Here is a 20,645-nt window from a genome sequence, read left to right as displayed (position 1 = left end):
AAAACAAAAAGTTTAATTAAGCTTCACTTATATTAAGAACTCGTCTCGGGACAACTTGAGGAACATAAACTTGAACAATATATGTGTGTGTAGGAGCGCGGGAGAGAGCGGCGGCGAGCGGGCGCGAGTGGCGCCGGCGCGTTGACTAGTGCGTCCGCGGCCGCGCTGCCTCTCCCCAAACAAACGATGGCCGGTCTCTGCCGGTCTAACGCTCCTCGGTATCTGCGGGGGCTGTGGGCGCCGCGGGGGGCGTGTCGGCGGGCTCGTAGCGCCAGTCGGCCGCGCCCGGCGCCCAGATGGAGGCGAGAGATCGGAATGGGTCGTAGGCGCGCGGAGGCCGTGGCGGCGCCGAGAAGCCGGGCGGGGGCCGCACCGCGCCCGCCGCACCCCACGCCCACGCGCCGCCCCAACCCCCGCCGGTCTCCAGCGGGCTGTACGCGCTACCCAGTACTGAACCCACCGCGCCCACTGAACCCATCGCGCCTACCGAGCCAACCGATCCCACCGCGCCAACCGAGCCAACGGACCCCACACCGGTTGTGTCACCTGAAAATGACAACAAATATTCAATTGATCTATCAGATATACAATTTTAATAAAAAGAGACGACGACACGTTACATAATCTTAAAGCTCAATTTCTTTTATCCAATTAAAAAAATTGATATGTGAATACCGAGATAGTCTCGTGACGGCGGCGGGTAAGGGCGCTCGATGGCGGGCGCGCGCCACCCCATGTCTGGTCGTGGAGCGCTCGCTGCACCGTTGAAGTAGAACAGCGAGTTGTCGGCGCTCGGCGCCTCGGCCGCCACCGCGCCCGCCAGCCCGGGGGTGGCCCCAGCGGCGGGGGGCGGGGCGCTGGCTGTAGGCGCGCGGCGCCGCACGTCCGAGCCGATGGGCGCCAGCGCACGCGCCGCCACCACTGAGCTCCAGGAGGCGCCCCAGCGTACGGCGGGCGCCGCGCCCCCCGCACCCCCCGCGCCCACTCCGGCCACCTCCACCTCGAGCGGCGCTGGGGAGTTGCGCGAGGGCGGAGCGCTGGGCCGCTCGGCGCGTCGTTTCACGCTCTTCTCCTTGCGACTATGTTGTTTGACGATCTTCATATGCGCCGGGGCCGCATCGCCGGAGGGGCGCGGCCGCTCGAGGCGGCGACCGGCATCGCCCGACTGGCGGCGCGCTCGCGACAGTCGCGGGGAGACATCCGCACCGGTGTCGGTCGGGTCGCCGAGCGGCGCCGCGGGGGGCCGGGCGACGCGGACGGGCGAGTCGCGGTCGGCGGGCGCCTCGCTCTCCTCGGGCTCGGAGCGCTCCTCGGGCTCGACGCTGGCGGGGGAGGATTCCTCGGAGCCGGTCGAGATGCACTCCTCGTCGGCGCTGTTGGAGGGTCGGTCCTCATCGTCGTCGGGCTCGGGGTCTGGCGCGTACTCCTCGAGGCCGGGCGGCGTATCCGGACGCGACGCGCACGGCTCCTCGTCCGGCGGCGGTGCGACGTCCTCGGTGCACTTTGCCGGCGGCGCCTCGGCTTCTACGCACACGGAGTCCGTATCCTCGCTCGAGCGGGACTCCTCGTCGTCGGCGCGACGTAGCACCTCGGCGCGCCACCGCTCGAAAGCGCGTCTCTCCGCGAGGGGATCCAGCGGCGGCAGAGGGCGCCGCGGGGGTCGGCGCCGGCGCCCGGGCGGCGGGGCACTGCGGGGTGCGGGCGCGGCGGGCGCGGGCCGATGCGGGACCGGAGGCGCGACGCGCAGGTCGAGAGGGGCGCGGGGCAGGGGTGAGGTGCGGGAGGCGCGGGCGCGACGCAGCAGCCGCTCGGCGTCGAAGGCCGCGGCGCCGAGGACGAGGACGAGGGCGGCGAAGGCGGCCAGGGCGGCGGCGAGACGCAGCGCGGGCTCGAAGGGCGGGCGCGGGAGGGCGGCGGCGCAGCGCGGCAGCAGCCGGGCGGGCACGTTGGCCTGCAGCGTGAACTCGGCGCGGCCCAGCTCGGAGCGCAGCTGGAGGCGGGCGGCGACGCGGGCCAGGGTGAAGTCGGGCGCGAAGGCGAGATGCAGGGTGCGGGAGTCGTTGGGCGCGAGGGCGAGCGGGGCGCAGGGCTGCAGCCGGAAGCCGCGCGCCTGACAGGGGCGGCCGGCGAGGCGCCACTCGCGCAGGCGCACGGGCACGCGCCCGGTGTTGCGCACCACCACGCTGCGCCGCACGCCCACGCCCACGCCCACGCCCACACCGGCACCGCTAGTCTCGCCGCATTCGCTCACCTGACATAACTCATTTATGATACCTCTCTTACATATTGAATGGTGGAAAAGTTGAGAACAGAGATAGACGTCAGCGACAACAGCATCTGTTGCACGAATGGTCCGGCTCGCCCGTTGCATTACCACGACCACGTTTCGGTTCCTGAAGCCTAATTTTGATTCTCTTTTCTTACCCCCTTTTCTTATAAGGAAAGGGTGGGAAGAAGTGGATTTGATGGGAAAGGGGATAAAGGAAGGCAACGCATCTGCAATTGCGGATGTCTGGGCCGCGTGCTCGTTTAATATCTTATAATATTAAAAAAAAAATCACTTGCATCAAAACAAACTTACGCATGCGCGAAACTCTCCTTGTCATATGGGTAATAAAAAAATGTATATAACAGTCGTACCTCAAGTAAAATGGGTGCGGAGGAGCCGGGCTTGCGGCCGGCCAACTCGAAGCTGGGATATGCGCCCTCCGCCGTCACCAGCACGCCCTCCACGATGGTCAGGTTGTTCCTGCAACAGGACGGCGAGGGCGCGCGTACAGCGGTGGGCACGGGGCAGGGGTGTGGGCGCGGTGTGGGGTGGGGGACTCACCGCAGATACAGGTAGGCGGCCAGCAGCGCGGCCTGCTGAGGCGCGAACGTCAGCGTGAGGTCGATCTGCGCATGCGGCGCCAACAAGAGCGTGGGCGCGGCCCGGCACTCGGCGCCCTCGCCCTCTCCCACGGGCGCCCACTCGGAGACCTCGCCGCGAACCGCGCGCCAACCCGCCAGCCGGAAGGCGTGCGGCGCCCACACGCAGCTGCCGTTGCCGCATCGCTCCTCGCCGCCCGCCCTGTCGCAGTAAATATGTGCTATATACGTCATCACCGGTACATACATCATACAGTACGATATGGCCGCTGATATATTTTTGCTATATCATCAATATGGCTATCAAATAATTGAAGATTGCTCTGCCGCATTCATCGCATTCATGAAGCTAAACAAACTTAAAAGAAAGATGACCGCGGCGCAGCAACGTTCTGCGAATGAGAAAGATACGTACATAGCGGACAGTCGCAGGTCGCCCGCCAGCACCGGCTGCAGCAGCAGCGAGTGAGAGCCGGACGGGTTGTGCGCCGACACGCGCAGAGACCGCGTCGCGCCCACCGCCGCCAGCACGCCCGTCGCGCCCCCCGAGCCCCCCGCACCCGCCGACACGCGCGGCCAATGCAGCCGCACCGAGCCCGTCACCGGGATCTGCATCATCTGCGAACACATCGGCCCGCATTGCACGTCACGTCACGTCACGTCACGCACGTGCAGACGCAGACGCAGAGAGCGGTGCGGTGTGAGCGCGCACCTCAGTGGTGTGCAGGTGCAGCGTCAGGTTGGTGGGCGCGGGCCGGTGCCGCTGCAGGCGCAGGAAGACGGCCAGCCGGCGCGCCGCCAGCGCCGCGTCCTGCGCCAGCGCCGCCTCGCCCGCCGCGCCGCACGCCGCCAGCCGGCTCAGCCACGCCCGCCCCTCTGCAGCACACCACTCCGTCATTACTTACGAAGCGATGCGTAAGTTGTTTCCAGAGAGAGAGAGGAGAGCGCACCGACCGGGGGAGTCGAAGTCGAGGCCGGTGTAGCAGTCGGGGTGACAGCTGAGCTCCGGCGCGTACCGCACGCCGCCCACCACCTGCCGGCCGCCGCGCACCGCCGCACGCCCGCCCGCCGGCGCGCTGCAACACGCCCCGCACGCTACAGCACCACCGACACCGGCGGAGCACCACAGCATCCTCCACACCGCACTACACTCACATGTAGGAGAGCGCGGGGTCCACCGTCGGCTGCGTCACCTCGCTCACGAACATCTCCAGCTCCATGGTGCTCTCCAGCACCAGCTCGCCCGCCGACCACGCGAACTGCCGCACACACATCGACAACGCGGTGTTATTGAGCATATTGGTGCATATTGAGCAACCGTCGACGCGAACAATGCGCGTGTAGAAGTAGGACGGGGTGGAGTACCGGGGCGGCGTCGGGCAGACGCAGCGGCGGCGCGTGCAGGCGGCCCGGCAGCGCGCGCAGCGAGAGCGCGGCGTCGGTGCTGGCGTGCTGGCTGCGCACGCGCACGTGCCCGCGCAGCTCGCCGGCGCGCGCGGGCGCCACCACCACCAGCCACGCCTGCGTCCACGCACCGCCCTCCACGCAGCGCTGCGACACACACACACACGATGCGCATCCTATGATTCACTTTAAAATATCTTTAATTAAGCTCATTTATTTAAGTAAATGTTTCAACTAAAAAACAAATTAGAAAAATGTAATATATTTCAGAACATATTCCAATCAAATCAATATAGCCATCGGAGGGTTGCCAGATACTCTTTTGTTGGGTAGTGTAATAATTTAATTATCTTTCTATACCAGTCGAACGAGTACCACTTTGTGAAACATTAAATATGTATTGAACACCACCACTATATAGCGAGATATAGTTTGTAAACACTAACACAAGGATGGTCAGGCGGCGCCGCGGGGCAGGCCGCTAGCGTGAACTGTACGGAGCCGGCCGACAGCTCGGCGGCCAGGTCCCGAGCGCACAGCGGCGCCGGGCCGGGGTTGCGCAGGCGCACGCCCACGCGCCGCGACGCAGACGTGCCCAGCGCGCCCAGCGACACCGCGCCGGCCACCTCCCCGCCCCACGGCCACTCCCACTCCTGCGGCGGTCAAATCATTGTCAACATGTCCCACACTCGAGTATCGAAAAGCGTATGAATTAGTTAACGCCGAAGGCGAGAACGTACCAACACAAAGCGACCGCCGTAGACGAGCAGCGGGACACGGTAGTGCGAGAGATTGGTGCGCAGCGTGAGGGCGCCGGCCAGCGTCACGTTGTCCCGCAGCGCCGCCGGCAGCAGCTGCAGCCGCGCCAGCGCCGCGCTCCGGCCCGCGCCCACCACGCGCGGCCCCGCCTCCGTCATCCGGAAGTAGGGCGCCGCGTCGGCCGACAGCGCCACCTCGGCGACGTGCAGCGGCAGCGGGCTCGTGTTGTGCGCGCGCAGCGACACCGCCCGCAGCGCCCCGCCTCCCCCACCTCCCCCGGCACGCACGAAACTGCAACACGCGATACGTCGCAATTCACAATGAGGCCGCCCACGTCCGACACGACACGACACAACACGACACGTTGATACGAGTGAGGCGAGATAAATGTAGCACTTACTGCATGGCGTCGGGATCCAGCCGCAGCGTGCCCGGCACCAGGCGCAGCGAGTACGGCAGCGCGGCGCGGCCCAGCCGCACGCAGCCCGCGCACCGCACTGCGCCCACTGCGCCCTCCGCGCCCTCCGCGCCCTCCGCGCTGGCCCACAGCTCGCCATCTGCACGACACCCCCGCCAGTGAAAGATTTCAGTTCATTTACACAAATAACTGAAATATGTACATAAAGTGTACAAAATATGTTTTTATTTTAATAATACATACAAACTCTCCAATTTTATATATGAATGTATAGACTTACAGTTGAGAGTGAGGTCGGCGACGTCGGTGAAGTCGTGCAGCGGCGGCAGGTCGGCGCGCAGCAGCGCCAGCCGCGCGCCCGCCGCGCCCTCCGCCGCCCCGCCTGCACATGCACAGCTCGCGTGTTACTGTACGTCTGCGCTACGTGTCTTTCATTTTACATTCTAACTCGATATCTTCCTCCAGTATATACCGTTATGTGCGTGCGCGTGCGGCGGCTCGCAGGGGTCCGGCGGCGCGTGCGGCTCGGGCACGCAGCGCGCGCCGCGCACCGCCGCCTCCAGCCGCACGCCGCTGCGCGCGCTGTTGGCCGCCCGCAACCGCACCTGCCACCCGCACAACAAGTATATGAAGAATACGACATACGTACCAGCGAATGTCGTAATATTATAGAATAGGTTTATATACGTACCGTGAGTGCGGGGTCGTCTGAGCCGCGCGCGCGCATGTGCAGATGCAGCGGCGCCGCGTGCTCGCCGGCGGGCGTCGCGCGCGCCTCCACGCACACCACCAGCGCGCCGCCCGGCACGTTCGCCTTCACCCTGCACGACACGACGCACACGCACACGCTCACTGCCCGCACTACACCACGCCCCGCCCCGCCCCGCACTACTCACCTCACGTAGGCGGTGAGGGGGCGCTGCGTGTCGGAGTCGTCGACGTCGGTCGCGGGCGGCGCCAGACGCAGACGCACGATGTCGCGCGTGGCGTGCGGCGGCACGGCCCAGGCGTCGCGCGGCGCGCTGGCCCCGCCCGCCGGCAGCTGCAGCCCCACCCACGAGCCCGACGAGTACACCTCCGTCACCTGCGCCGTCACACCCGCCGTCACACCCGCCGTCACACCTCGCACATGCACACAGGCCACCTACATCTACATGTTGCCACGAGGACTTCATGGACGGATCGAAACCATTGTGGAGAAAGAGGACCTCAACCAAACTTTTTTTCATGGTGCACTGTAGTATTGTACAACGTGGTAAAATCCAATACAAAACATTTACTAAAAATTTATAATAAGTAAATTACTAAAAGTAGGAATTGCCTTAATTTTTTTATTTCACTTTTTTACACACACACGAGTACATTGTAAGGGAAAATACGTAGGTGTAATTTTCGGTAAGTTCACATCATGGGCCCGGTTCACATCACATCACCTGTATGACGTGATCTGTGGGGTTGTGCAGCGACAGCACGGGCTCCACGGAGGCGTTGGCGGGCACGCGCACGCCCACCAGTGGCCACACCTCGTACTCGCTGGCCACGCCCACCGCCGACACCTGCCGGCGCACATATTTCTCACTTCACTTGTGAACCGACCGTTTCATATTCCACCATTTTACCCTCGCTGTTACTATTGAACTTTAAAGTAGTTTAAAAACAAAATATATAGATACAGGGTACTTGTAGACGCCGAGCGAGGTGTGTATGTAGAGGTGCGCGGTGACGGGCCCCGCGCGCCGCCCCAGGTACACCACGCTGAAGGTGGTGTTGGTTTGCGGCGCCAACGTCTGCAGCCGCCGTAACACCGCACCACCATCACATCGCATTATGAAACCAAGGAAAACATGTTACACCAGCTGTGTACAACAGTACAACACCTGTAATATTGTAATAACAGAGTTTTCAGTTGATTTTTTTTTTAAATCAAAATATTGATATTCAAAAAAAGACTATACAGAAGCATTTACTACAGTAAACATATTAACAAAACAACAGACTCATTCATTATATTCGATAAAGTGATATGAAGGCGGGCGGCGGTGACGAGCGCAGGCCAACGCGACGCAGGAAAAGTTCGAGCTTGACTCGCGCCTCTCGACGTCAAAATGCGAACTTTCCCCGCGCCCCGCAAGCCCTAATTTTTCTTCTCTTATCTTCTTTCTTGTTCTGCTGTAGCTGCTTTGTTCGCACTGAATGCACTACACTAGATACATTTCTAATAAAATATTAACTAGCATCAAAACATGAGACATGGATGTATTAGACGATGGGTTTGATAACACTCAACTCTTACTGCACAGAGCATCGGTGGGACATGGGTGTTGTAAATGTTTGTAAAGGATTTGTTAACCTTAGACTCAAAGAAGGAGGCGTGGAAATCGGGCGTGGTGCCGGCGACGGAGGCGAGATGCAGCGTTGCGTTGCCGGTGTTGGTGAGCGTGACGGAGCGCACGTGTGGCGCGGCCAGCGCGGCCGACCCAAAGTGCAAAGCCATTGGCTGCAGCGCTACACCTTCCAGCACCGCAGACCCGGCCCCGCCAGCCTCCGCCAGCCCCTCGCCGCCCCATTCCTGTCCACACACAACCATGCATAAATCTAACATTGAAATTGACATGTTTTTAGTTCTTTTTATATTTTTATCTCTTACATGTAATTTCCTATCCCTATTTAGGTTTACATATTATCTGAAGTAATTGTCAGATATTCTCATTTGTGTATGTTTCTAAAGAATTATCCTTTAAGTTTTGAATCACACCAAACAGGAGCATAGTGTTTAAGAATTACTGAAAAAAAATCCAAATGAGAAATATCTCAAATTCAAATATCTGCCCTTAAATACTGGACCTTGGTTATTATAAGAACTCAGGCTTTGAATTAAATTTGAGGACAAGTGTCATTGTTTACTTACTTGAAAATTTAATCCTTCTATGAGAGTGTCATGTAATGTGACATCTGAAAATAAATAAACGAAAATCACATGAAAAGCAGTAAATACTAATACCTAAGTTAAATACAAGCAAATGAAAATAGTTTAACCTTTTTAATATCCTGTCTTCCTAGTTATAAATTTCTTTAATGTTATAAAATATGACATTTAGATCAAATAGTTTAATACTATTTTGTGAGGTAGTTTTACAACTAAAAACATCTCTATCTACTATCCACAAACTTGCTCTCAGTGAATTATCGACAATGTATACACAACAAGCCAGTATGTGTTGCCACCGCAGCCACCGGCACCATCCTCATATGCCTATAGTACTTATTATTTTTCTAAAATAAGTTTTGCGGTCCCGAGATGAAATGAAATAACGCCTCTTCACGCTGCGATTTCATTCTACCCCATATGCGGAAGGGCTGTACCGTAGTTAAGATATAGTGTTATAAAACCAAGACCGTCTTCAAACAATATGCTATATAAAAAATGTGTAATACTCAAATCGATTTTACCATGACTCTTCCCATGGGCTGTCAACTTTGTATGCGGTGAAATATCCACTAACGTCAATGCAAGAACATAACACCATAACATTCCTCGACACATTTTCACGTATTTTCGTATTTCACCAGTGATTATTCACATTGCTGTCTTAAAATATTTTAAAGTTAAAAATTAACTTTCGCACTTCAACTCATAAGATTTAATTTTCGTTCAATAATCAAGTTAAACTTAAGAGACAAAATTCAACCAGAGATCGGATGAAAATGAAAGATGAAGAGACTGTCAGACAAAACAGAACGGAATAGATAGATTCTCTTTGGGCATGTCTAGAATAGATAACGAAAAGTTTCAGTGCCGGTTGGTTTTCTTATTTTATTTATTTATTAGATTGATTTTTAGTTTATTTATTTGTTTAAAATATTTATATTTTTATCAATTTTTAGTTATTTCTCCTGTTCTTAATCTCACCAATATTGTAAATGCCAATGTTTAGATGGATGGATGGATGTTTATTTGAAGGTATCTCCGGAATGGTTCAACGCATCATGATGAAATTTAACACAGATGTTAAACATAGTCGGAAAAAACACATATGCTACTTATTAAGTTTTTTTTTTATTTATGCGCGGACGGAGTCGCGGTCTAAAGCTAGTTTAGTTATAAAGGACCGAAGTTGACTGCGGGTAGCTACAGAGGTAGAGAGAAATCAAAGAATTTATGGATGGATTATGTGAAAGAGAATATACGTAAGTTGGGGGTGAATTCAGATATGACGGCTGATACGAGTAGAGATGTATAAAGTAGTACCGTAGTAGTAAATATATACTGTGCCAACCCTCCGCAAGGACGATGGCAGGTTGATGATGATTTATTTATTTAAATTATTAAGGTTACAATATGCACCATTACATAACAGTGTCTATAAACCCATTACGGGTTTGTCAAGACACCTATATGACCTAGGACCAAGTATGTAAATATAAAAGTATATTCTTTATCTGAGTATATGACACTATATTCATATCAGTGAGTACTTATCTCATACTCATGTAGAAAACTATTCAAATGCAAGAAACTTATCGAGGAACTTGTGACATTTTTTTTTCGTAGGCAGGGTGCGCTAGTGATCTATCATAATTTAGTTTGACTTATGTCCACCGGTTCTCGCTGGGTGGCTCGTATCTCCGCGGGGTTGACATCTCTATAAATAAAAAATTGTCAAATGGACGATGTGTCAAGTGTCAACGGTCAATGTCAAATAGACATTTTTGTAGCTTTTGAAGCAAATGACCTTACGAAAAAACTAAAGTTTTGTGTTTAATTGTTTTGTACGCAAAAGTATTTCTTATTTTCATATTAGTTTCAATTAAGTTGTCAAAATTTCACATCGCCCGTATTTGTTGGCGAATATGGATGATTATCGTATGTAACTAAGTAACATATGAAGTGTTAATTTATTAAGAACGTGTTTATATTATTGATGTTTGTATTTACAATAGTAAGTGACGGCGACGCCGAAAGTGATGGGGAGGGCGAGGAGGAGCTGAACGAGCACAGCAGCGAGGGCGAAAGCAGCGAGGATATGACGCAGCAAGGGGCCGCCGAAGAAGAACAGCACTTCGATAAATCTCTGGCTGCGTCACACTCAGTTTGTATTTATTTCTTAAATATAAATATATTTGCAAAGCGTTTGCGGTACAATAGTAAGGCATTTTACAAGGCCTGTTTTGTGGTAAATTTTCCCAGAGTTATCATTTACATTAATAGTAAATGAAATACAATTTCTTCTTATGTTAATATGTAATTTATTTCTCAGTTCAAGTGTAATATAATAATAGCTGTGGTATTTTTAATTAAATATTTTAAAATACAACCCTTCCCGGTGCTGTTCTGCAAAGAGTGATGGCAATGTTGACAAGATTGATATCAAAGGGTTGCTTCTAAAGTAACATCTTAAACTCTTTGTTAAGTTAAACATCTGAAATTTTATATAATTTGAAGTCATATGTATATAGGACTTACCTAAAATAAGATGGTTTTAGGTTTGAGCACTCATTATTAGCTCACTATACATCACCACTAAGGGGCTCAGAGCCTACCCTGTGCATACGTATGATTGTGTAATAGTTGTGAGAAGATGAGCAGCACATTGCGGGTGTTGCAGTACATGGGTGGCGGGCTGGTGGCGCTACGCGGGCGCTCGGTGCTGGAGCCGGGCTGGCGCGGCCAGCTGCTTGTGGCGGCGCACTCGGGCGCCGTGTTCCCCGGCGAGACCGTGCCCATGCTGCTGCCCGACCACGAGGACGCCACCCTTCTCATAGCGGTCATTCACCAAAATAAACTATTTGGCCTGCTGTGTCCCGAGTATGTTTTCTATACCTTACTCGTCAATTGTTAGGTGTCGGTCGAGGCGCATCAAAATCCTTAACTTCGAAGGCTTGTAACTTCCACACAAGCTTAGGTTAGGTTCAGGTCAACATTTGGATGGCCAGTTGTATTTTTCAGATACCGGTAGAATTGTAGAAATAGTGAATTATGTGCAGCGAGACGGGCAGCATGGTGTCGGGGTACGGCGTGGTGTGCGAGGTGTACGAGGCGGGGTCTGCGGGCGCGGGCCCGGCGCGGGGCAACACTGCGCTGTCCTGCAAGGCTCGAGCGCGCCACCGCTTCCGCCTCCTCGACATGCCCAAACACCCCATGCCCATGCACTCCTACACCAGGTCACCGCACTACCTTCATCTTTACCTTATTTTTGGACCTTGTGCTATGGTATAAAACCAAAAGTTAGTTTTTAATTGGATTTTCTGTCGTCCGCAACTCCGTCCGCGCGGAATAAAATAAAAACATAATAAATAGCCTGTGTTCTTCCAAACTATGTTCTACATCTGTTCCAAATTTCATCAAGATACGTTGAAACATCCAATTTATCCATATAAATATTATTATGACAGTAAGAAGTAAGATACACACATATATAGAGTTTTTCCCGAGCAACAGGTGAGTTATTTTTTTTTTTTGGTTATGAATAAACATATATGGGAGAATGGTTTCACGTCGGGAAGGAGTTGACGCATGTGGGGTGCGCAGGATGCGGTTCGCGGAGGTGCGCATTTTGCCGGAGCTGCAGCCCGCGGATCCGCTGCGATTTGCGCGCCTCGCCAGCCTCGATAGTCTGCGCACGCCGCGGCCCGCCCCGGCCTCCGCCCCCGCGCTTGCCCCCGGCCACGCCCCCGACTATGCCCCCGGCGACTCCGGCCCCGGCCCCCGAGACTCGTCGTGAGTACACACGCCGTCGAACATACTGCCTTCAGTTAAATCGACGTTAAAGTTATTGCGCTCGGTTCGACGAGGATGATTTGATCAACATTTTGCATCATATAAGAAATAAGTTTATTAGAGAGGGAGTGTGCGTGTGCGTGTGCGCAGCGTGGAGCGACGCGTGCGCGACATGGACGCGGCGCTGACGCCTTGGCCGCGCTTCGTGTACGAGCTGCTGGACTACCGGCGAGTGCGCGACAAGCTGATCAACTACTTCAGCACCTTCGACCTCGGTGAGCCCGCGCCCTGTTTCTAGTAAAACCGAGATAGACGCACGGAGACAGTTACACGCGTCGCCGCATTGGCAAGCCGAAGTGGGCGGTGCCGATGTGGCGACACTGAGGTGTGGGCGCGCGCAGGCCGGCTGCCGGAGGAGGCGGTGGCGCTCTCCTTCTGGGTGACCTCCAACCTGACGCTGTCGGCGCGCGACCGCCTCGCGCTGTTCGCGGTGGACGACGCGCTGCTGCGTCTGCACATGGAGCTGCGCTTCATCGCCAGGGTAATGCGGATACATGCGGCGACTCGTACGTACTGTGAGCTCTGCGAGATTGAACGGGGACGTGTGATGTGTGCAGAAGAGCGCGCTGTGCTGTGCGGCGTGCGGCGCGGAGATAGCGCGGCGCGAGGACGCGCTGCCTATGTCCAGCGAGGGCGTGCACTCCAACTACACCAACTCAGGTACGCCGGCGGTCAGGTTTGACATTGCCGTGTGACGTGTGACGTGTGACGTGCGACGTGTGACGTGCGTGTGCGTGTGCGCAGGCGGCTACATGCACGACATCGTGACGGTGTCGCGCGCGGGCGGCGTGCAGCCGAGCGGGCGGCGCTCCGCGGAGTTCTCCTGGTTCCCGGGCTACGCGTGGACCATCCTCGTGTGCGCCGCGTGCAGCGCGCACCTCGGCTGGCGGTGAGTGCCGCGCCCCCGCCCCCGCCCCCGCCCCCGCCCCCGCCCCGCCCCGCGCGCCTCTGACACGGCCGCTCTGCGCCGCAGGTTCGACGCGCTGAGCCGCAGTCTGCGCCCGCAGCGGTTCTTCGGCCTGTGTCGCAACTACGTACAGCCGCGCGCCGACGCCGAGCCCGACCGACTGTGAGCCCCGCGCCCACCCGCGCCTACCCGCGCCCTCCCGCGCCCACCCGCGCCCGCCCGCGCCCTCCCGCGCCCTCCCGCGCCCTCCCGCGCCCACGACAACCCCACTGTGTGGCCCAGTTGTAAATATTGATGAAAAAATAATCACAACCATATTTTAAATATTCAACTCTTTAAAATATAAATAGAAATAAAATACAATTAAGAGGAATTAAATATTTAAGACCATAATTTAAAAGTAGTAATAATTATCATAATAATTTAATAAAAGATGTATTTACATTGAAATAATGACAATCTTGCTGCGACACTAAAGGATTCACTAAAGCCGCATTCACATTTGCCTGACGTGTCGTGTCGTGATGCTTTGTGTCGTGATGGCTACTGTTCACATCTATGTGACGCGTTATGACGCATTTTTAATCAGTTCCGTTATAGCTCTCGGAGAGTTTACACTAGTGATGCAACGGAAGTGTCTTACCGGAACCAGAAACGGAAACAGATGTCAAAAATAAATTTTAGCAGAAACGGAAACGGAAACGGAAGCGGAAACAGAAGTGTAAATAATAATAAAAAACATATTTACAAATTTTTTTTTTGGTAAGAACAGTTTGTATTCGTTTTTAATTTATTAAGGCATTGGATATCGGTGTCCTTTAGCCTTCAATATATGTATTTTTACTGTGCTGCGATAAGTTAAAATACGTTTTTTTTTTAATTTATTTTCAGGAAACAAAATTACACTATTTACAAATTAATGTTCGCCAAACCACTCGTGTTACCACCACTTACATGTTTTACTCAATATTCTGGAATTTGATGAAAAACTTGACTTTGTCAAAATCTTGTAACATATGAACAGAAATGCAATCGTGGAACAAATATCTACATATTAGTGAACTAAACCATTGCCATCCCTAGCACTCAAAATGATGATCCCTAGCGCTCAAATACAAAAAACATTATTAATTTATTTATATGTTCAAACACTCCCAGATATACTAAATAAATATTCACCGTAAAAAGTTTTGGCTCCCAGCTGTTTCATTTTTTATTTTGTAAACAGTGAATGTGTTAAGTATCAAAAACCAAATCTAGATTTAAAAAAAATATAATTATTAGGCACTTGACTTGCAATCTGCAGGGCCTGGGTGCGAATCCCGCTATGTACCAATGTGTTTTTCGATTTAGATATTTACATTTATCCGACGTTCCTACGGTGAAGGAAAACATAGTGATGCTGCCTGCACATATCTGAGAAAAAAAATTAATGATATGTGTGAAGTCAACCCGCTCTGGGCCAGCGTGGTTGACTATGGCCTAGTCACCCCTAATTTGGGGTAGGCTCCGAGCCCCTCAGTGGGGATGTATAGTGAGCTGATGATAATAATGATGATGATATATTACATGGTTATCACTTATTCAAAAGTACATTTAATAACTCGTAAGTATGAAATAGGAACATTTTGCCAGTTGTCAAATTTTATATGGACAACTACTAGACAGTTTACTCCAGCAAGAGAAACTGATTGTTTCAAACAGCAGCAGAAAATATTACGCGCTTAAATTCACGAAAAAGTACGTAAACAAACAGATGCGACAAGTGCCGAAAGGCCGCGTACGGACTGCGCGTCTCGCGCCGCGCATTTGGATCTCACAGCTGTCGTAAAGTTCCGTTTTATCTCCGTTATAAAAGTTGCGGAAACAGAAGCAGAAACGGATGTTGAAAAGCATGCGGAACTTCCGCACTTGCGGAAACGGAAACAGACATCCGTTGCATCACTAGTTTACACATTCGCAATGTTTTTTCATGAATCATCCGATTCGGATTGAGATTATGAAGAAGATATGCAGTTATTAGCACTGGCAACACTTCTAATAAAACAAAAAAAGAGAAGAAGATATTGGATACATCCAGTAAATACAAAAAGATAGTTTAGTTTTAATAGATTGATCCTTATATTGTTTACATTTTGTATCATAAATCGCTTTATATTGTCGTACGTACTCGATCAGCTCGTCGTCCATACCTTCTGACGCGTCACAACACGACACGTGCGCGTGCACACTAGTCCGACCCGCTGTGTCGTGTCGCTGCGCCGTCCCCCGCACCTCACCCAACTGACGCGGACCGGGATCGCTACTGACGCGACACGACACAAGCCATCACGACACACTGCGTCAGAGAAGTGTGCACCAGCGTTCGGAACCGTACGATAATTATCGTACACATACGATAATTTTGTGCCTACATACGATGTACGATAGCATATTATTATCGTACGCAGATTGTACGATAATTTCTATCATGATGCAAAATTTGAGAATTTATATTATTTCACTCATGCGTTGATAGTCTAAACCGCAGTAGCATGATTTTGTTTTGTCCAATAAAATCTTGAGAAAATACCGGGAAATACAAGTTCTTTATTCCTATTGGTTCTTACGATCCGCTCTACTAAGTTTCACCACTGCCAATACTGTAACTTTATCCAGCGCCTGCTGTACACGCTTTCTTATTGGTTAGTATAGCATCTACCAATGCGAACAAGAGAATATAAGTTCGTTAATTCGATATTTCGATTATGTTCACACTTCATATGTATATCGTATATTTTGTGTAGAATTTTTTTTATTTCACCACCCATTCATATCCATTTCTTCTTTATAAATACAAAATTTTGACGTGTTTCATACCCAACTTGCATGAGAACAGTGAAATTTTGTCTAAGTGAATTTTAAGTTTGGCGCGTTTATTGAACTTAAAGTGGAAAGGGAATCAGTTCAGGTCTGTACCACGTGTAAAACATTTGGGTTTCAGTGTTCTGTTGATTTGACAGCGGTGGTTTAAAAAAGATAAACTATAAAGTACTTGCATGCATATCAATATTACAATTTATATGATTAATTTATCTATAATAGACATTATCCTAAAAAATACGATAATTTCGATCCATGTACGATAATTTTACGCCCCTGGTACGATAGTCAGTCCACTTCAAGTTGCTAACGCTGGTGTGCACGCAACCATATTAATTGTATGAGACCGATACCTTTCTGACGCATCACGACACAACACGTCAGGCAAATGTGAACGCGGCTTAACATTTGCTAATGTCGTCATTGAGCAATCTGAAAGCTGTGAGAAGACGTTGTGCGAACTCTCCCACTTGTGAGACACGACATGTACAGATGTGTACAGATGTAACATGTCGTCAGAGGAATGTGTGAATGTGTACGTGTAGTGACGTCACAGGCACTTTTCACATCAAATCAATTATATTTACTTTTGTATTAAACATGATTGTGCAAAAAACTAAACATTGTGTTTATATTTATTAACTGAGAACAATTTTTGAAGAGATTTGTTGACTCGTCACAAATATTTTTCTAATATTATTGAGCTTGGAAAATTTAAATATATTATTGTAGTGCAGTTTATTTAATGTGAAATAATAGTGCACATCATCCAGAGTGTCTGAGAAAGAAGTGTATAACAACAGATTCCATGGTTTGAAATGTTACGGTTTATCCCAACTTCCTCTATCCAAAGTTGCGTAGTTTACGTACTAGAGACCTTCAAAGTTTATTAATTGATATTTATTCATATATCTAGCATTCTATTAGATTTTATTCAAATTGTAGGCATGGTTTTCGTTTGTTGAATTACACTTTTTTATCGATCACACAAACGTTTGTTATAAAATCAACAGGGACTCGAAAATACAAATATCCAAAAAATATTCAATCATATTTTTGCAACCGCTTGTATAATCGCTGTCATTTTTTCATACATTAATTACCAAGTCTTGTGTTCTGAATTTGTGATACTCCATTGCAACAGTCTTTACCCGACCCCCTGTCCTGTATTACTTTGTTATTTATGTTCCTCCAGAAATGAAGTTAATATTGGGAAATGTAAGACTAGTTTGTCGCAGATAACTTACTTTTATTGTGATGAGTTTGACTCTGCTCTTGTATATTTGGACCTAACAATTTGTGATTTCTTCGATTCAAAATTCATTGGACAATCAGAATAAAATGTATACAAATTGTAATTGTATTCAGGCGACCGCAATTTATTTATCTTTCAAAATGTTTATGAATTTAATATTAAACACACTATATAATTGTATATGTATGACTGTCTGTCGCCACAATGGAATAATGCAATGCAACATGTAGTCATATATACTTGTGTAGGTACAAATATAGTTAAACTTTTATAATACACTAGCTGTCGCCTGCGACACCATCCGCGCGGATATAAAAAAAACTAAATAAGTAGTCTATGTGTTCTTCTACATCTGTGCCAAATTTCATCATGATCTGTTCAGCCGTTCCGGAGATACCTTCAAACACATCCAACCAGCCATCCATCTAAATATTCGCATTTATAATATTAGTAAGACAACAGTTATATTTCAATAGTATTTTTAATTATAAACTATTTACAAGTCTTTTATATAATATACAACATTTATATGTTGATAATGTTCACAAGAATGTATAACAAACAAGTTAAACATCGTCTTAATTATGTACGTCATACATTATACACTCAATAGACATTTTCCGTTAAATAAAGTCACTGTTAAAAGCATCCGTTGCTAGCGCGGTGCGGGTGCGGTGCGGGTGCGGTGCGGTTGCGGTGCGGGTGCGGGGGCTACCTGCTGCGCACCAGCAGTATGGGGAAGTTCTCCGTCACCACGTAGTCGTCCTCGAAGATGACAGCAATGTTCAGCTCAAACTCTGCACAAGACAACACTGTTAGCTGTCACTGAACACCACTTCGAGCATTCGGATAAAATGTTAAAATAGACTACTTGTCTTGCAATCGATGATTCGAGTACATTAATTAAACAACAATTATGTAAAATCTGTGTAAAAAAATTGTGCTGCAACTTCGTCTGCGCAGAAATTATTAAAGGGTGAAAAGTATATTATGTATTACTTAAGTCTATGTTCTATATCTGTGCCAAATTTAATTAAGATGTGTTGAGCCATATCAAATGAAAATGTAAATAAAAAATTATCCCACGGGAACTGTACACATTTCCGGAATTATAAGTATTATAACATAAGTATGAAGAAAAAGTTACAACCAATAAACAAACACAATTATCAAAAATTTGTGAAAATTTTTTAGAAACGGCCACCATCCAACTTAACCATCCAACCTTAACTTCGTTAAGGAATTGTTTGTGTGTGTATGTGTGTGAGGTACAGGGGAGAGCTAGAGGGGAGGAGGGGGGGGGGGTACCTATCTTGAAGGCGGGCGTGGCCGTGGTGGGGCAGGTGAAGAGACGCGGCAGCACCATGTACAGCGGCAGGTCGCGCCCGCGCCGCACCTCGCCCTCGCCCACCTGGATGTTCTGGATCTCTGTCGCTGCACACACACACACACACACGAGCAAATTGTCACACACAGTAAAGGCTATCAGCTGATGTACACGTGATGTCGTGTCTCACCGTCCCGCGCGTTTCCCTCTGCGCAGGCGCACGTCTCCACGCGCACCAGCTGCAGCTCGATGGACTTGATGGCCGCCGCGCATTCCTCCACGCGGATCTGTCAAACCGAGTTGAGTTATGGCGTAAATGTCTAACACATGGTAATATAAGTCTTCCGAGATGGCTCTATGGCCAGGTGGGAGTACCTTCCCAGTGAGAGGCTGGTCGAGGGGGCAGACGGTGGAGTCGAGTTCTGCGTATAGCTGGAAGTGCGGCATGGTAGGGCGTGAGACGGGGGCGGGACCGCGCCGCACTGACCCTGGTGTTATCTCGCACCGCACCGGCTTGCGCGGAGCTGCTTCCTGCTACAAAAGTATATGTTCCTATGTATACCACTTCCAACAGTTAGCTCCACATTCGCACAAAGATTCTCACATTTCTTAGGGCCATATATGTATAATAATATATTAAGTAAATGCGACATTAAACAAGACTCACTTTACAAAGCTAAATTAAAATTGAAGTCGTGGTTATGGAAACTATCATATGCGGAAACTGAGAAAATCATTAAAATAGTACATTAAATAAGAACAATTAAGTGATTATTTATGGATTGAGTTGTAATGAGTATATTTTGTTTTCTTGTGTAGTTTACTTAACTCCTAACTATTCTAATATTGTTTAATGCCCATGTGTTGCCATCTAACAATGTTTCTTGTTAAATCACTGAGCTGGGTCCTCGCGATACAGGCTGCGCCTAGTGCGAGGATCCTGGATAATTCACTGTATTTTTGGATGTCAATAAATATTTTTTCTTTTTTTTTTACATTTTTCATACATATATTGCTCTACTTGTACATAGTCCATGACTTTTTTTAATGCAACAGGTATTGAATGAACAGGTATTTTTACTTACAGGATGGTACTGCACAAAGAACTGGCAGCTGGTGTTGAGCGGTTTGTTCAGAAATGATCTCTTCATGTTGCATCGTAGCGTGTATGTGATGTTGACAAACACCCCGTGGTAGGTCTCTAGAAGACCGCAGCCGGCGGGAGCACCTGGCAGCGACTGCCGCGCGCGTAGTGGCATCTCAAATGGGATTTCTGTCACACCGGGGGGAATCTTGCCGGCAGGAGCCAGCTCCATAACCGTGTTGATCAACGTCATAGGCTAGAAGATAAAGTAAACATGAAAGCTTGACAATGTTTATAAAACATAAAAAGGCACAACCTGGTATAAATTATTTCTTAAACATAATTATTATGATATTTTTTGACCTTGATGCTATTAGAGAAAGCGTCAAAGATGCCGGCATTCTTGGTGCTGAGATGTAGACTGACGGCGCCCTCCGCGGCTAGTGTCAGCCCCTCATGTCGCACTTCGCCGCTGCTCTCCACCACCACCACGCCCGCTACTATGTCCTGAACAAACGCCAGCTAAAAACTTATTTTGAAGGTGTAGTCAAGTGGATACAACTGTTGTAGTACATGAAAATCACCAACTGTGTTAAAATTTTTATACATAATTTTCCATTTTTAAATTTCAAATAAAAACCTGAAAAGAAACAAGAATAATCGCTGTTTTTGATTCGGTATATTTATTTGTTCAAGACTTACTCCTTCATGGTAGATTTTACTGGCTTTTTTAAGGACAATATTTAAATTTGTTGACATTGTTTAGTTTTTTATTTCAAGCTTTTGCTTTTATAATTTACTGTGGTAAACAGTTTCCAGTTTCATTCACTTCATTTTGTATACAATTTGTTGTTATTGACATGACAGTGACAGGCTGCTAGCCAGAACCAGATGTATAACTCTCTTATGTTTATATGTGAATTCTTGTTTAACATTCAATTTTAGTATAAAATTATGTTGTATTAGAATATTAATCCACTCTA

General features: G+C 49.5%; 3 protein-coding genes across 3 annotated transcripts; 1 reads left to right on the top strand and 2 right to left on the bottom strand.

The window, feature by feature from the left end:
• Positions 1–26: 26 nt before the first annotated feature.
• LOC106711136 (transmembrane protein 131 homolog) lies at positions 27–9,140 on the bottom strand. The gene is made up of 22 exons (XM_045683454.1): positions 8,900–9,140; positions 8,358–8,401; positions 7,800–8,018; positions 7,123–7,236; positions 6,883–7,005; positions 6,346–6,533; positions 6,141–6,270; positions 5,922–6,054; positions 5,730–5,831; positions 5,432–5,588; positions 5,013–5,322; positions 4,719–4,925; positions 4,234–4,419; positions 4,024–4,127; positions 3,823–3,944; positions 3,581–3,744; positions 3,284–3,486; positions 2,831–3,070; positions 2,641–2,749; positions 872–2,251; positions 676–799; positions 27–546 (listed from the first exon to the last, which is right to left on the bottom strand). Exons 1-22 carry the CDS (start codon positions 8,991–8,993, stop codon positions 206–208), a joined length of 4,794 nt encoding a protein of 1,597 aa, XP_045539410.1. The 5' UTR covers positions 8,994–9,140; the 3' UTR covers positions 27–205.
• Positions 9,141–10,130: 990 nt separating this feature from the next.
• LOC106711137 (protein cereblon) lies at positions 10,131–13,321 on the top strand. Its single transcript, XM_045683588.1, has 10 exons — positions 10,131–10,313; positions 10,391–10,539; positions 11,056–11,255; positions 11,435–11,611; positions 11,979–12,167; positions 12,318–12,442; positions 12,569–12,708; positions 12,785–12,887; positions 12,972–13,116; positions 13,201–13,321. Exons 1-10 carry the CDS (start codon positions 10,301–10,303, stop codon positions 13,298–13,300), a joined length of 1,341 nt encoding a protein of 446 aa, XP_045539544.1. The 5' UTR covers positions 10,131–10,300; the 3' UTR covers positions 13,301–13,321.
• Positions 13,322–17,745: 4,424 nt separating this feature from the next.
• LOC106711166 (vacuolar protein sorting-associated protein 26C) lies at positions 17,746–20,455 on the bottom strand. The gene is made up of 7 exons (XM_014503407.2): positions 20,365–20,455; positions 20,026–20,169; positions 19,664–19,918; positions 18,954–19,112; positions 18,769–18,865; positions 18,560–18,685; positions 17,746–18,048 (listed from the first exon to the last, which is right to left on the bottom strand). The coding sequence occupies exons 1-7, from the start codon at positions 20,419–20,421 to the stop codon at positions 17,963–17,965; spliced, it is 924 nt and encodes a 307-aa protein (XP_014358893.2). The 5' UTR covers positions 20,422–20,455; the 3' UTR covers positions 17,746–17,962.
• Between the last annotated feature and the right edge of the window lie 190 nt (positions 20,456–20,645).

The sequence above is a fragment of the Papilio machaon genome, chromosome 22 (assembly GCF_912999745.1).
Source record: "Papilio machaon chromosome 22, ilPapMach1.1, whole genome shotgun sequence".
Taxonomy (NCBI): domain Eukaryota; kingdom Metazoa; phylum Arthropoda; class Insecta; order Lepidoptera; family Papilionidae; genus Papilio; species Papilio machaon.
The sequence above is the reverse complement of the archived record's forward strand: the minus strand, read 5'-3'. Positions and strand labels throughout refer to the sequence as shown.

Excerpts from the sequence above, each read along its gene's own strand:
- LOC106711136 (XM_045683454.1), bottom strand. The coding sequence starts at position 8,993 with ATGTGTCGAGGAATGTTATGGTGTTATGTTCTTGCATTGACGTTAGTG. Across the intron at positions 6,534-6,882 it reads CCACAGATCACGTCATACAG|GTGACGGAGGTGTACTCGTC; the intron begins GTGATGTGATGT and ends GTGACGGCGCAG. Across the intron at positions 6,055-6,140 it reads CAGACGACCCCGCACTCACG|GTGCGGTTGCGGGCGGCCAA; the intron begins GTACGTATATAA and ends TGCGGGTGGCAG.
- LOC106711137 (XM_045683588.1), top strand. Across the intron at positions 12,168-12,317 it reads CCCGGCCCCCGAGACTCGTC|CGTGGAGCGACGCGTGCGCG; the intron begins GTGAGTACACAC and ends GCGTGTGCGCAG. Across the intron at positions 12,709-12,784 it reads AGCTGCGCTTCATCGCCAGG|AAGAGCGCGCTGTGCTGTGC; the intron begins GTAATGCGGATA and ends TGATGTGTGCAG.
- LOC106711166 (XM_014503407.2), bottom strand. The coding sequence starts at position 20,421 with ATGTCAACAAATTTAAATATTGTCCTTAAAAAAGCCAGTAAAATCTAC. Across the intron at positions 19,113-19,663 it reads TCTTTGTGCAGTACCATCCT|CAGGAAGCAGCTCCGCGCAA; the intron begins GTAAGTAAAAAT and ends ATACTTTTGTAG. Across the intron at positions 18,049-18,559 it reads CACGCCCGCCTTCAAGATAG|AGTTTGAGCTGAACATTGCT; the intron begins GTACCCCCCCCC and ends TGTCTTGTGCAG.